The 12527-nt window shown below is 37.4% G+C and overlaps 1 protein-coding gene across 6 annotated transcripts in view; it reads right to left on the bottom strand.

The window, feature by feature from the left end:
- Cox11 (Cytochrome c oxidase copper chaperone COX11) overlaps positions 1-12527 on the bottom strand; it is a 263017-nt gene that overhangs the window by 100259 nt on the left and 150231 nt on the right. For 5 of the 6 annotated variants that reach the window (XR_010854281.1, XR_010854280.1, XM_067110184.1 and 2 more), the window contains one exon: positions 10187-10373. The exons of the other annotated variant lie outside the window; for it this stretch is intronic. Coding sequence is in view for 3 of the 5 variants with exons in the window: in XM_067110184.1 (XP_066966285.1) it covers positions 10227-10373 (147 nt within the window). In the remaining 2 variants the exon portion in view is untranslated. Of the gene's footprint in view, positions 1-10186; positions 10374-12527 lie in introns of those variants that run through there. 6 annotated transcript variants of the gene reach the window in all.

Genomic DNA, 12527 nt, shown 5'->3' with positions numbered 1-12527 from the left:
CTTTCCCCTGATCCTAGATTTTTAGCTAAAAATGAAGACCCTCAAGACAGGTGGTCTCCTTGGAAGGTGGTGCCTCTTCCACAAGACCAGTCTTTATTCCCAGTCTATACCTTAAAGTCTTACCTTTTAAGAACTCCACAGTGTAAGTCGGGTCCTCTTTTTATCAGGGAGAAAGGTGGAACTCTTTTCGATAAATGCAATAAGGCAACAAATTTTGTATTTTATTAAACAAGCTAACCCAGATTCAGTTCCTAAAGTTCATGATATCCCATGAGCAGTTGCTACCTCTATTAATTATTTTCATAATATGGATTTCAGAACTCTCCAAATATACGGGTTGGAAATCACCTCTAGTATTTAAACGCCACTATTTAAAAACACTCGAAAGCCCTGAAGTTTCCCCAATAGCTGTAGGAAGTGTCATCTCCTCACCTTAGTGAGTGCATATGCTGTCCTTCCCTAACCCCCGCCCGCTGCCTCATTTACTTCTCTGCTTGCCCTCTAGTTGATCATGCCTCACTGCCTTGCTCCTCATATTGATATTATTATTGTCTCTGTTAGTGGAAACTATAATTTGACGTATTCACGATTATAATTTTCTTTAGGGTACTAGGCGGTTTATTTTTGCTCCATGTACCCCATATATATATATATATATATATATATATATATATATATATATATATATATATATATATATATATATATATATATGTAATTCTTCCCCATGTTGTATTGTCTCTTGCGTGTGTAGCTATAAGGTTATATTTACTCTTTAGTCTAAGTAATTTTTGAATTAACATTATACCTTTGTAGTCTTAAGTATTTTGGAGTTTCCTGCCACGTGTGGGCTTGGTCACATATACCGTAATATTAGATTTTTACTGTACTTTTCAATTTATTATTCAATTTTTCATGTGAGAGATATCCTGATTAAACCATTTTCATAACTTGTGTTTTTCTTCAAGATTACAACATTTCTCGTAGTTAGCAGCCTTGGCATGATTCTCTATCAACTATTTCACCGGCTGACATAGAGGCTGGACTCGAAAAGTTTTGATCAAGGAAAAATCTATTTCGAGGCCCGTGTCACGTTGACCCTCTGGTACCTTCTGCTCCCCTCTTGCACATGCCAAGCCTGGGGGTGGTGCTAGCCTGGAATGAGGTAGGTGGCGCTGGTGTCGCCGGCCTGGCGGGCGTCAGTGTGTGGGGGCTGTAACGGCTCACCGCTCTCTTCTGGGGGTTTTAACAGGGAGATATCTTTAGAGTGAGACTCCGTGGTAGTGATCCTTTCACTCACCCTTGGTTATACCGACGGCTTCCTTGGAGAAGACGCTCAATCTGGGGGTAGTAACCCCAGCATTCCTGAAAGCTCTTTTTTCTCTGGTATATCTAGCATTTTATACCTAGAAATTCGTGCAACAATGGAATTTCACCGGGTGACACGGGGCCTTCCTCAGAAATAGATTTTTCCTTTGTCAAAATCCCTTTTTCTCGTATGTGCCATGTTAGTCGAGCATTTACCATTTTCTCTAGTAATTTGCACAAACAACTTGTTAAGAAATTGGTCTGTAATTGCTTACATTACTGGGATCTTTTCAGGTTTGGGGATTGGAGATAATTATGGCTTTAGCCATTCATCAGAAATAAATTTCTAAGCCATAAGTGGTTATAAAACTCTAACATATGTCTTTGCCAAAGGTGCTAAATGGCATATCATTTCAAAGCAAATATTGTCACCTCCAGGGGCAGATTGTGCTGTTCAACAGAGCAAATTCACAAGCTCTTCCATACTAAATTTTCTATTATAATATATATCTTCTACTGTTTCAAAATTTATTCTTATTAATTCTATATTATTTTTCTGTGTTGAAATGCTCATCTAAATTTTGTTGCTACTTACTTTGCTAAATTTTCACTATTACATTACTAATTTCTTTGAGATCAAGTATTCTTTCCATCTTTTATTATAGCATGTCTAGGTGGTTTTTAACTGTGAGTATATTTACTTTCTGAATTTTTCCCTTATTTTTGGTATGGAATTATTTTAGAGAGAGATCTGATACATATTTTTCCATGAAATGATTCTTCCTTGAATTACTTCTCTTTTAAACTTTGCAGATATTTTATTATAAAGAGGTTTTAATGTATCAATTTCTAATAATAATATAGTTAGTTTTGTAAGGTTCCTATACTAATATCGGTAAAGTTTTGTTTAATTTATTGAATTTTCTATTCAGGTGTTAGTGAAGTCTTCAATCTGGTGTTTATTTTTATTAATTCTGTTAGTTTTTCAGACCACCATGGGATTTTGTGTTTCATTGGATAGGATTTGGATTTTTGGTATTGCTTTATCAGCAGCATTTGTAATGAAATCAACAAGAAATTTATTAGTTTCATTGCTCAGTGCTTCAGAAATACTCAAATGTTAGGATATTCACAATTATTGGAATTCATATTGTTTTCAATCTGCTTTATAAATGTTATGTCGAGGGCGCTGTTTGGTGGGTTGTTTTGTAATAAAAGAAATTAATATGGAAATGATCACTTGTATGCAAGTCGTCTGCCGTATTCAGTCAATCTGTCTACTATGTTTGTTGTATAGAAAGTTAGATCGATTGAGAATATGTTCCATGTGTTTAGAAAAATATGTACTGATTCGTTTATCATTTATACAGCACATGTCATATGAATCTATGAATTCCTCTATTTTATTTCCTGCTCTATTTGATTCTGTACATTACAGTCCCACATTGGGTTGTGGGCATTAAAAAAGATCACCTACTATTAGCGTTGGTTCCTTTGAGTATTATTAAGTAACTCTTGAGGTTTGTCAGCATCATAATTTTATTAGGCTGATTGCAAATTATGAATTACATAATTATAGTTTTTATTACGTATTCTAATACTGCGGCGTTTGCAAATCAGTAAAGTTTACAGGTACTTTGTCATAACATACTTTGTTATGTACATATACTACTTGATTCTAAATTCCCTTCTTCACTCTCTAGATGAAGATGCTAAGGTATATTTACCTATCGTTAATATTGTTTGTTGACATGTTGCAAACATAATATCATTAGTTCATGTTCTTTTTAATAACGCTGTATTTCTCTAGGTGTCTGGTCTGTAGACCATTCCACGTTCCATTGTATAATATAACTAACCAGAAATATATTTTATAGCGGTCAAGTTTTACTTTCTTTTGTATTATCAATTTGGAGATTTTTCAATAATTTACTCGACATTCATCTGTTTTTCTTTATAACTAGACTAAGTGCTCAATGCATGCACCTTTCATGGTTACTCAAATCTGTTTTCTTTTTCTATTTCATAAATTTCTTATAATGTTTGTTAAACCATCTTTTGTTATACTTTTTGTTGTTGTACCATTCATACAAACAATCATTCCACTCCACAAGTATTATCATTATGTGTTTCTCTTTCATTTATCTTATTTTAAAGTACTGGAGAAGAATAATCTCTTCTCCCTTGACATAATCATTATCACCTATGGTATGATTCTCTTTCTAAACTTCTTCAGTCTTCCTCAACATTTTGCCTTCCATGGGTTCTATTATTATTTTAGGAGATAAAGGTATATTCTTAGCTTGTTTTGTTTTGTTCCTTTTTCATCTCCTTTATCTTTGGTTTAACTGATGTTTCTCTAATAATAGTTGGTTTCTTCGTTTTTGGGTGAATTGTTCTCTCAAGGCCTTTTTTATCTTTAATTTCCTGTCTATCTCTACCCTCTTCTGTCAACTTTAGTAGCAGCATCCTCCTGTGTTCTATCTGCATTAATGTTTAATGAATTGGACAAAATATTATCATCTCATTTGTACCTGTTTCTTTATTTTTACAATTTTTATTTTTATTTCTAAATTGTGTAATTTTTTTTCTTGAGATTTGCTTTCTGTGCTCTGTATTTCTATCTGTTTCCGTTTTGCTTCATTTTGCTCCTTGTTATTGGGAATATGAATATTTTCTTAGATGGATCTTGCATTCCTCTACTTTTAATTCAATTTAGCCTCTCTGATAGACATCCCTGTTCGTTCTTGCAACATTTTCAACTCTGTATTGTATATGTAGTACACACTCCATGGACCTAGCATAGTGATCCTGTCCACAGTTTTACTGTTTTGGTTCACTACATTTTCCATTGTGTGGCATGTTAGTTAGACCACAATAAGCACATACAGATTCATTATGACAGTTTTTTCTTTTGTGTGTCCATACTTACCTGTTTGTATTATGGCGGTTTGAACATAAGGTCTCAATTCTCTATTTTGACCCCGTTTTCATTTTGAGGTAACTCTTGACCCTCCAATTTATTTTACCCAATTCTTATTGCTTTTATTATTTTGTTTATTTGGTATTATATATACCTCACAGTCTTAGTTTTGGTATATCTCATTTTTAAGAAAGTCCAGCAGTATATTTTTGTCAACGGTTCGTCATTATTTTCAAGTACAATAGTACTGAATGCTGTTCATAAGCGTCATGCTTCTTTTACTTTACATTTACGTTGTCAGCACTTTTATTGACAGATAGTCCTCAGACTGGTTTTTGTTGTGGCTTCTCAGCCACGTCTTCATTTATTTGTCAGCGACATTTCTGTGGGTTGAGTGCCTTTAATAAGAGTTTTCTAACTTTAGGGCTGAAATTTGCTGTTCTGTTTCCATGGTTAGAAACCTTGATAACTTCCACTCCCAAGAGAGTCGAAGTGAGTCAAGGTTGAGTCAAGACGATATTTACTTTATTTGATTTATTGTTGTGTGCTGGAGCATAGGTTCCAGTGTGATTATATTTGGATTCTTTATTGTTTTCAAAAGGTTGTTACAAAGAGGTTCCATCGGTCGTCATCTGTGCCAAGTCACTACCATCAAAGGGCAGGAGTATGAATCTTTATTTTCACTTTGCATAAAGATTTGAGGAGGAGAAAAAAAAAAAAAAAAAAAAAAAAACTTGAAAACCTTAAAAAGATATCATCAGCCTTTCATGGTTCATTCCTCCACCTAGCTGGCACAAGTGAGAACCGACTCCCAAATGTCCGCATCCCTACCCTACCCCAAAGGGGATGGCACAACATGATTAAGTGGCTCAGAGTGTAAGCCAACCTGCTTGATAGGACTGAGCATTACTAGGAATACAATCTCCCCACCTAATCACATTATGGGCAAGCCGGGGACAGAATGCCGAGAGTCCTATTCCCAGAACTGGAGCCCCTGGAATCCGTGGTCCAGTCCGTGGGAATGATTCACGCCTGAAAACTCGAGTCCGAACATTATCGGGCAGTTGATGGTCTGCCACAGTTCTCACTATTTAGCTTGGATATAAACCCAATCCCAGCTGATACCTTTTCCTGTTACCAGGTCCAAGAAATTTGTCACGAAAATATCCGCAGCTATTTAAATCGAAGGTTGTAGGTGATCCGTCAGAGCCGGGCTCTTATTCTTCATAAGAGCGAAGAAAGCCAGGGCTTATGCCTCCCTTCACCACGTGAAGGAACCTGCCTAAAGGGAAGACGGGTCAAACTCATATTGGTACAGTACAGTGTTGTACAGGTAGTTTGGTTGTTTAAAGTCAGAACAAGCTTCTTAATGTATAATGACTCAGCTATTGCTAATTGATGAGGTTAGGTGGCTCTGGAGAGAATTTTAAAATATTTATATTCGATATCCTGTTTAAGCTTTTTGGTATGCTCCCGTACATTGGAAAATTTTGGATTAGTAGTCAACCTAACACCTGTTCTATAACTAACTCCCCGATGACAATCTATTCTCACTTTTGGTACGTGACGAGAAGCCCCCACATATCTCCCCACCTTACATTTGGGGTAAGTATATAAATACACGACATTGGAAGTCATCTGGGAGCTTAGTTTATCATTATGTCTGACAAAAGAACCAATGGTTAACGGGTTCTTGTGCATGGCTCTACTGTTAACTGCTGGAAGGTTGTGGTACATAAGGTAATTTAACTGCGCATAAAAGACATCATGAATAAAAGTAATACTACAGTAAAAAGCCAATTTGGGAACATCAGGGAATTAAAAACATGAACAAACTTACAGTTAAGAAATTCTGCTATAATTATTTTTAAAGTTGGATGGGTATGAATTTTCTGAAATATAGTTGTGAAGAAATGAGATTTTCTTGGCAGTGGAAACCAAAACCAAGTGGAGGATAAGGTATAGGAACTATGAAGAAACCTTAAGGAATTTAGCAAAGTACAATGACAAATGCTATAAATTTATTTTAAGCTGAAGTAGCGTTTGTTTTCTAAATATAGAAAATACAAAGCTCTGCTCATTTTTAGGACATAATATATCTAAAAAATGTTTCATAATCTATAAATGAAATTAATGTTAGGATAGGCTAAATTGTATATTCAACAAACTGATCAGCTTCCTCTTATTTCCCGGCATAATAAAAAATTATGCGTCAACGTATGCGCTTATAAATTGTCCAACAACTGTGCCATTTGAGAGCAATTGCTGGACCTTCTTCCCTCTCGTTTCTTTTTTCTTCCTTTATATATAAACATTTTAAAATTCTCTCCAGAGCCACCTCAATTCATCAATTAGCAATAGCTGAGTCATAATACATTACAAAGCTTGTTCTGACTTTAAACAACCAAACTACCTCTATAAAACTGTACCTGTCTTGAGTTTGACCCTGTCTTTGTTTTTGTTTGATGTCACTCAGTCGTTGGTTCCCCTCCTGAAAGTAACGATTTGTTTCTTACATTATATTTGTTAAATATTGGTTTTTTAATTTTTTCATTTGTAAATTTCTTAATTCTAGATAATTTTATATACACATTAATCCTCAATTATCAGGATTAGTCTGTTTATCAAAATAGTTATCCGACACACCTGGACCAGGGATCAAAAACTTTGAAAAAACTGCCCTCAGATGTTTTGCAATGCCGCACGGCCTCAAGAAAATGTTGGTAACACTGCCGATACTAGGACTGACCAGGAAAGGGTTTTGGGGGATAGGGGAGGTCTCAAGAAGTTTCCATGGTGTGGGGGGGTCGAATGGCTTGCCGCCTCTGGACGGGAAGGGCTGGGTAAAGGAAGGCTCACAGACGGGGGTTGTTTTGGAAGGTGGGTGGAGCTTGGGAGCAGTTTCTATGGCTGGGAGGGGGCGGGGATGCAGTGTTGGGTGGATGGAGAGGGCTAGGCAGACCTGACTTGATAAAGCTTGCTTTGCTTGATATCGTGTTTTTATGTTTATGATACAGTAGTTAACATTTTATTAAGTAATATGTACAGTAATAGAATACAGTAGAGAGAGAGAGAGAGAGAGAGAGAGAGAGAGAAAGGTGTTATAAAGGACTCAGGGCAGGATAGCTCTATCTCCTGTCTAACAGCAACTGCCTCAACTCCATTACACGCCAGGACTGTGCAAGACAAAAATGTTCACCCCAGTCCCAGGGAGAGTGGGTGGGTTTGAGGACTCAGCAGCTACCAAAAATAAGTTTTCCCTACATCAAAACCTGTTTTTTGATAGTATAACTGCTGTTCCTCCTCAAACTGACAGGTCATGAAATGGTTTAGCTCCTGATAAATAATTCCCAACAACCCACATCAAATTTTGGTCCAACGCACAGTCACAGGTTATTAACCATTTTCTTTATTCCGGATACCCATAGGGTTTGCTAATACTAAAGAACAGAACACAACACACGAACCAATATATGTATTATTCTTTGTGGTTCAAAGTTGACAGCTAATTATGTCAGGTCTGGCTGTGGGATTATTATGTTTTCCCCAGCAATATCTCAGCAGACCATGAGAGCATAACTCCTTTGAGGACAAACGGCAGCTACACTAAAAAATTACATGATGGAGAATAAAGGTGAAATTATTTCTCTGCAAGAATAACCAGTTGTAACTGTGAGAATCTCTTTATCTTCAAAAACAAAAATCTGCACAGGGACTAGTCCTTCCCCAAAGTTACCTCATAACTAGGAAAGAGACCACTAGAAATGAGGCAGTTCTCTTTCTCCTATATATGGAGGAGAAAAGCAAATATTCCTTGAAAAAAGGTACATGGACAAGATAATTTGATACATCTTGAAGAGGCTACCTTTCCATGAACTTCTTTAAAACCTCCCTAACATATTCAAGACAACCTTGAGTGATTGCAGTACCAATGATGGTTTCTATTTTCCACAGAATAATTCATGCTACTCCTTACACAAAGAAATTTGCCACTTCAAAGAAATCAACCATTTTTCATATGGTTCTACATAGTTTTCATATGGTTCTACACATAGCTCCAACAACTGCCCATTGGACAAAAATGAAGAAGAGACTTAGCCACCAAACACACCCCAGAAAGTTCCTCAGAGACCAATGCAAAGACTACAATGCTCTATAGTGTAAGAGCAGCAGCTGACCGCACTGAGCTTGCTCCTGATAGCTTCTACCAAGGGTTGAATCCTGGTAAGCTTCTAGCGAGGGTTGAAAACCACTCTTAAGCCACCGCTGACGAAACCACTTGCTCTGTGGCCCAAAAGGAGGGCACTGATTCAGTTGACAACCTGTGCACTCAACAAAAAGAGAAAATTCTGATCAGGAAAAACTTATAACAAGAAAGTTCCTGAACCACAGGGAAAACAAAACCAAAATGGCAACCAACTGTTTACATATAGAAACTCCTGCAACTGGATGAGTTGGAATCTTCAAGGCCAAACGTTGAGAGACTACTAAAGGAAACTAGCTTCCTACCGAAAAGAAGCCAAAATGAAAGTGCTTTGCTGAAATTTTCCTTAGGTAGGCAATAGGTACACAGGCGACAGCTGCATGTGATAGTCGCACAGGTGCATGAGAGGGTGACTAGGAGGCCTTCCTTACTGAGAGGCTCCTGAGGGGCTGGCATATAGCGGAGAGGTGAGGCATTGGCAAATCTTAACTGCACTAGGTGCGAGCAGCGGTGCATCAAAACTGTGAGGCATATACAACCGCACTGGCGAAAAGTCATGATACAAAGGAAAACACAAGCAATTCTAGACTCCTCTCTAAAAACTTACTGATGCTTAATACTAGCCTTAAACCGCAAATGATCCTTAACTACAGAGATGAAGTGAAACTTTCCTAAAGAACAAAAGGAAACTTTCCTCAACGAGTCAGCTTTAGCTGATTTCTTACTATCATGCCAATACATTACAGTAAAAATTAAAATACGGAAAAACGTAGGCTACTCTTATTCTCTCCCAAGCGATCCTATCAGAGGACAAATTCTTACTATAGAGCTGGGGCTGCGCCACTGACACCAGACTAGACAGGGGACAGAGACAATGGGCACACATATGCACTGCTCTTTGACATGTCTCAGTTCCCTGTTGCTCCAAGACCAGAGGGAGCAAGAAAGGGCGTGCCAAGGACATGGCAAGCCAAAAGCAGGGGTGCTGACCCTTCCTCTGATGTGGGGAAATACCCAAACTTAACATTACCCAAGGGAGATAGCATAGAGAAAAAGAATCCAGCAAAACTTACACCAAGTGAACATAAAATCTGACTCAATCTTATCAAATCTAATGCCCTGAATCAATGGGAAGCTTAGTTGGAGTAACAGATTGAAGAGAAGCAGCAGAGGACCTATCCAGTTACTAAAAGGGGAAGCTGACAAACCATGCATCCCTATAAAACAAATCTTACAAGACCCACCCTTTCGTCTATACATACTTGTTTCTACAAACTAATGAGCTCTCTTCACTCGCAATCAATTTCTATATGATTTTGTTAGACTGAGACTCACATCGTTTATTCCAAGTACAATCTTTCCCTCAATAGTGCACATGCTACATGAGGGTTAATACAACAGAATAAACTATTAACAAACAGCTCTTACATATTCTTACCGACCCAAAGTTCAAAAGAAATATTAAAGAAAATCAAAAAAATAAAATCATTTCCTCAACATCAAAACCAAGTACATTTAACAATTTGTTACCTCCTGTCAAAACAAGCGACAGATGTAGACTGACAGCCTACTAGTGTTTGTACCTACTGGTCCCCTGGTGGGTGGGGTGGAAATAGATGGTGTAGATACTATTCACAGAAAACCATGTGTTCTAGAGCTTTTTTGCCATCTCTGTCGGACTTCCACTGGCATGGAGTAAAGCTATATACTGTAATGGAGAGGTAAGAACCATCTAAAAAAATGAACATTACAATCTATACTTCACTTTATAAATGCTACAATGTGTATTTATCAGTATTTTGCAAAATTTGGGATAGGGATTGGAACACCTTCACGAGCTTCAAAAAAGGTATAAGAAAGTGTTAGCTGATCAACATTCTCCATCTTAGGATCATCCACAAACTCAGGATCAATATAGAAAAAAACAGGCATGTGTACCTGAAAAATAAACAATAGCATTAAATTATTTTTTTAATAAAAAAAACTATTTACAGTACTAATTTCAAATATTAATATTAAAGTAAACATAACAAAATATCAATAAAATATATTTTTTTCTCAAAAAATGTTTGCCAAATGATGTAGCAATGTTACCCCTATCTGCGTTAAAAGAAAATGGTAAGGCTTGAACACTGTATGAAAGAAAATGTGCGCCTCTGAATATAGGGATAACTTGATTAGTTTTGCCTTTGTAAGAGTAACAGTTGTAGGAGTGTTTACTCATAGCTGTAAGCCATATATTCTTAAGGGTAATGTTGTAAGACGACTTTGAAATTATATTAAAGTTTTTTAGGATGATAGTTTCAGGTATATTTTGAGCCTGAGCTATTAAAATAGGCAATTTAAGCATTTTTAGGATGGTGGTTTAAGGTATATTTGGTGTTTAAACTATTAAAATATAGGCAGATATAAGCATTTTTAGAGGGGGTTTCAAGTATTCGCGAATTTTAGCTATTCGCATACTGTAGTCTGAACTGTCAAAGGGCTAAATCAACAGTGGCCAAAGCCGTACTTTTCCTCTGCAATGTATGGCAGCTGATGCCACTGCATGATGAGCAACCAAAATTTGGAGTGAAAAGTCACATTCAAGAGCATCCTCTCCTCTTTTGAGAGGGAGTAACAAACTGGCCCACATCTACAGGATGTTCCTAAAGTTAAAAATGTAAAAAGGTATTTGGAAGCCTACATGACATAAAGCAGATATTTCTTTTACAGACCAGATATGTATTGTCCTAATTTCATGACTCCTGACCTCTGAGCATGGTTCTACAAGTTTGGGAGTGTTATCGTAAGTTTTCAATGAAATAAGTGTTTTTAGACAATTCCATGGTACTCATGCTAGTTGTGTAAAAACAAATGGTTCACATTTTCAAAAAGCTTTGGTCTTGCACAGAAAAATCCTGACAAGTTCCTATGTAGCAACAAAAAAAAATTTTTCTTGTTCCCAATGTGAACAGGCAAGGATAAAATAAAAATACAGGTGCAGATGAGACTGAGAGGAAGTTTTTATGTCTTTGTCACAAAACTAACTCAATTTTTTCTAAAAAATTCACTAGAGAGAGCATGTACAGTGTAACTCATTTCCAACATAGTTGAGGCACAGCTGTCTTTTGGGTAAGATCTTGTGGTGTAACATTCACCAAGGGTTTGTACACTGAACTGGAGAGGCATTTAACCACCTGCAACAAGTCCCATGTTGGACACTGCAATTAAAGAGAACAGATGAATACCTCAGAAAGGGCAAAATGATAACCTGGTGCACAAACCTCTTATGACAAGGCAATATTAGACAGTCTTCAAGCATGAAGACTGAGGATACCAAGATTCTATTGGTATACCCAATGTTCAGCCTGATAGAAGAGCTTCTTCCAGTGTAGAAGAGCTCTGAGGAGGTCCACCAAAATCATAAGAAGGCCTGGGATCCAAGCTTACTTTGGGGTGATGAGGGCCCTGTGGACATCACTGAACTGCAGTTGTTTGTCCAAAACTGGTCCTATTAAGAAGAAGGGTAGGAATGCATACAATTCCAGATTGTCCCAGAGAACCATGTACGTATCATTGCCCACACCACCTTGTCTAGCAGGATTGATGATAGTTGGAAAGCTTGTGATTCAAGCTGATGGTAAGCAAGCCTAATAAGTAGGTTCTTTGCAGCTTCCAAGGCCTGCTACAGATCTAGGGATACAGGGATCCTTCTCTCAAGGTGTCTGTAAAGAGCAATAAGTCTGTGGCAAGAGAAGACAAGGGAATGCCCCACCACAAGTTCTGACTGCCTATCCGACAAGTTACATCTGCTACAACCCTCAATGAGAAGGCTGTCTATAGAAGACCACTGTTGGTTCAGTTCCTCCTACAGCAATCCTAACCTGAACTGGCTGTGAGGAACTCATTTTCCAATGAGTTTAGGTAACACAGCAACCTTTCTCACACCTCTGCTAGTAAGGAAGAGGTTCTGAAGAATTCCCTTAAGAGGAATTTCAAAATTAATATCTAAATCTCTAGGGCCTGATAAGCCACCAAGGCCTCCATTGAATATGAGGAGAAAGTCTTTACACCAACCTACCCCATGGGTCGAACAGTACTAGAAGCAGC

This window comes from Macrobrachium rosenbergii, chromosome 10 (assembly GCF_040412425.1).
Source record: "Macrobrachium rosenbergii isolate ZJJX-2024 chromosome 10, ASM4041242v1, whole genome shotgun sequence".
NCBI classification, from domain to species: domain Eukaryota; kingdom Metazoa; phylum Arthropoda; class Malacostraca; order Decapoda; family Palaemonidae; genus Macrobrachium; species Macrobrachium rosenbergii.
Note: the sequence above shows the minus strand (reverse complement) of the source record. Positions and strands in the feature narration are given on the sequence as shown.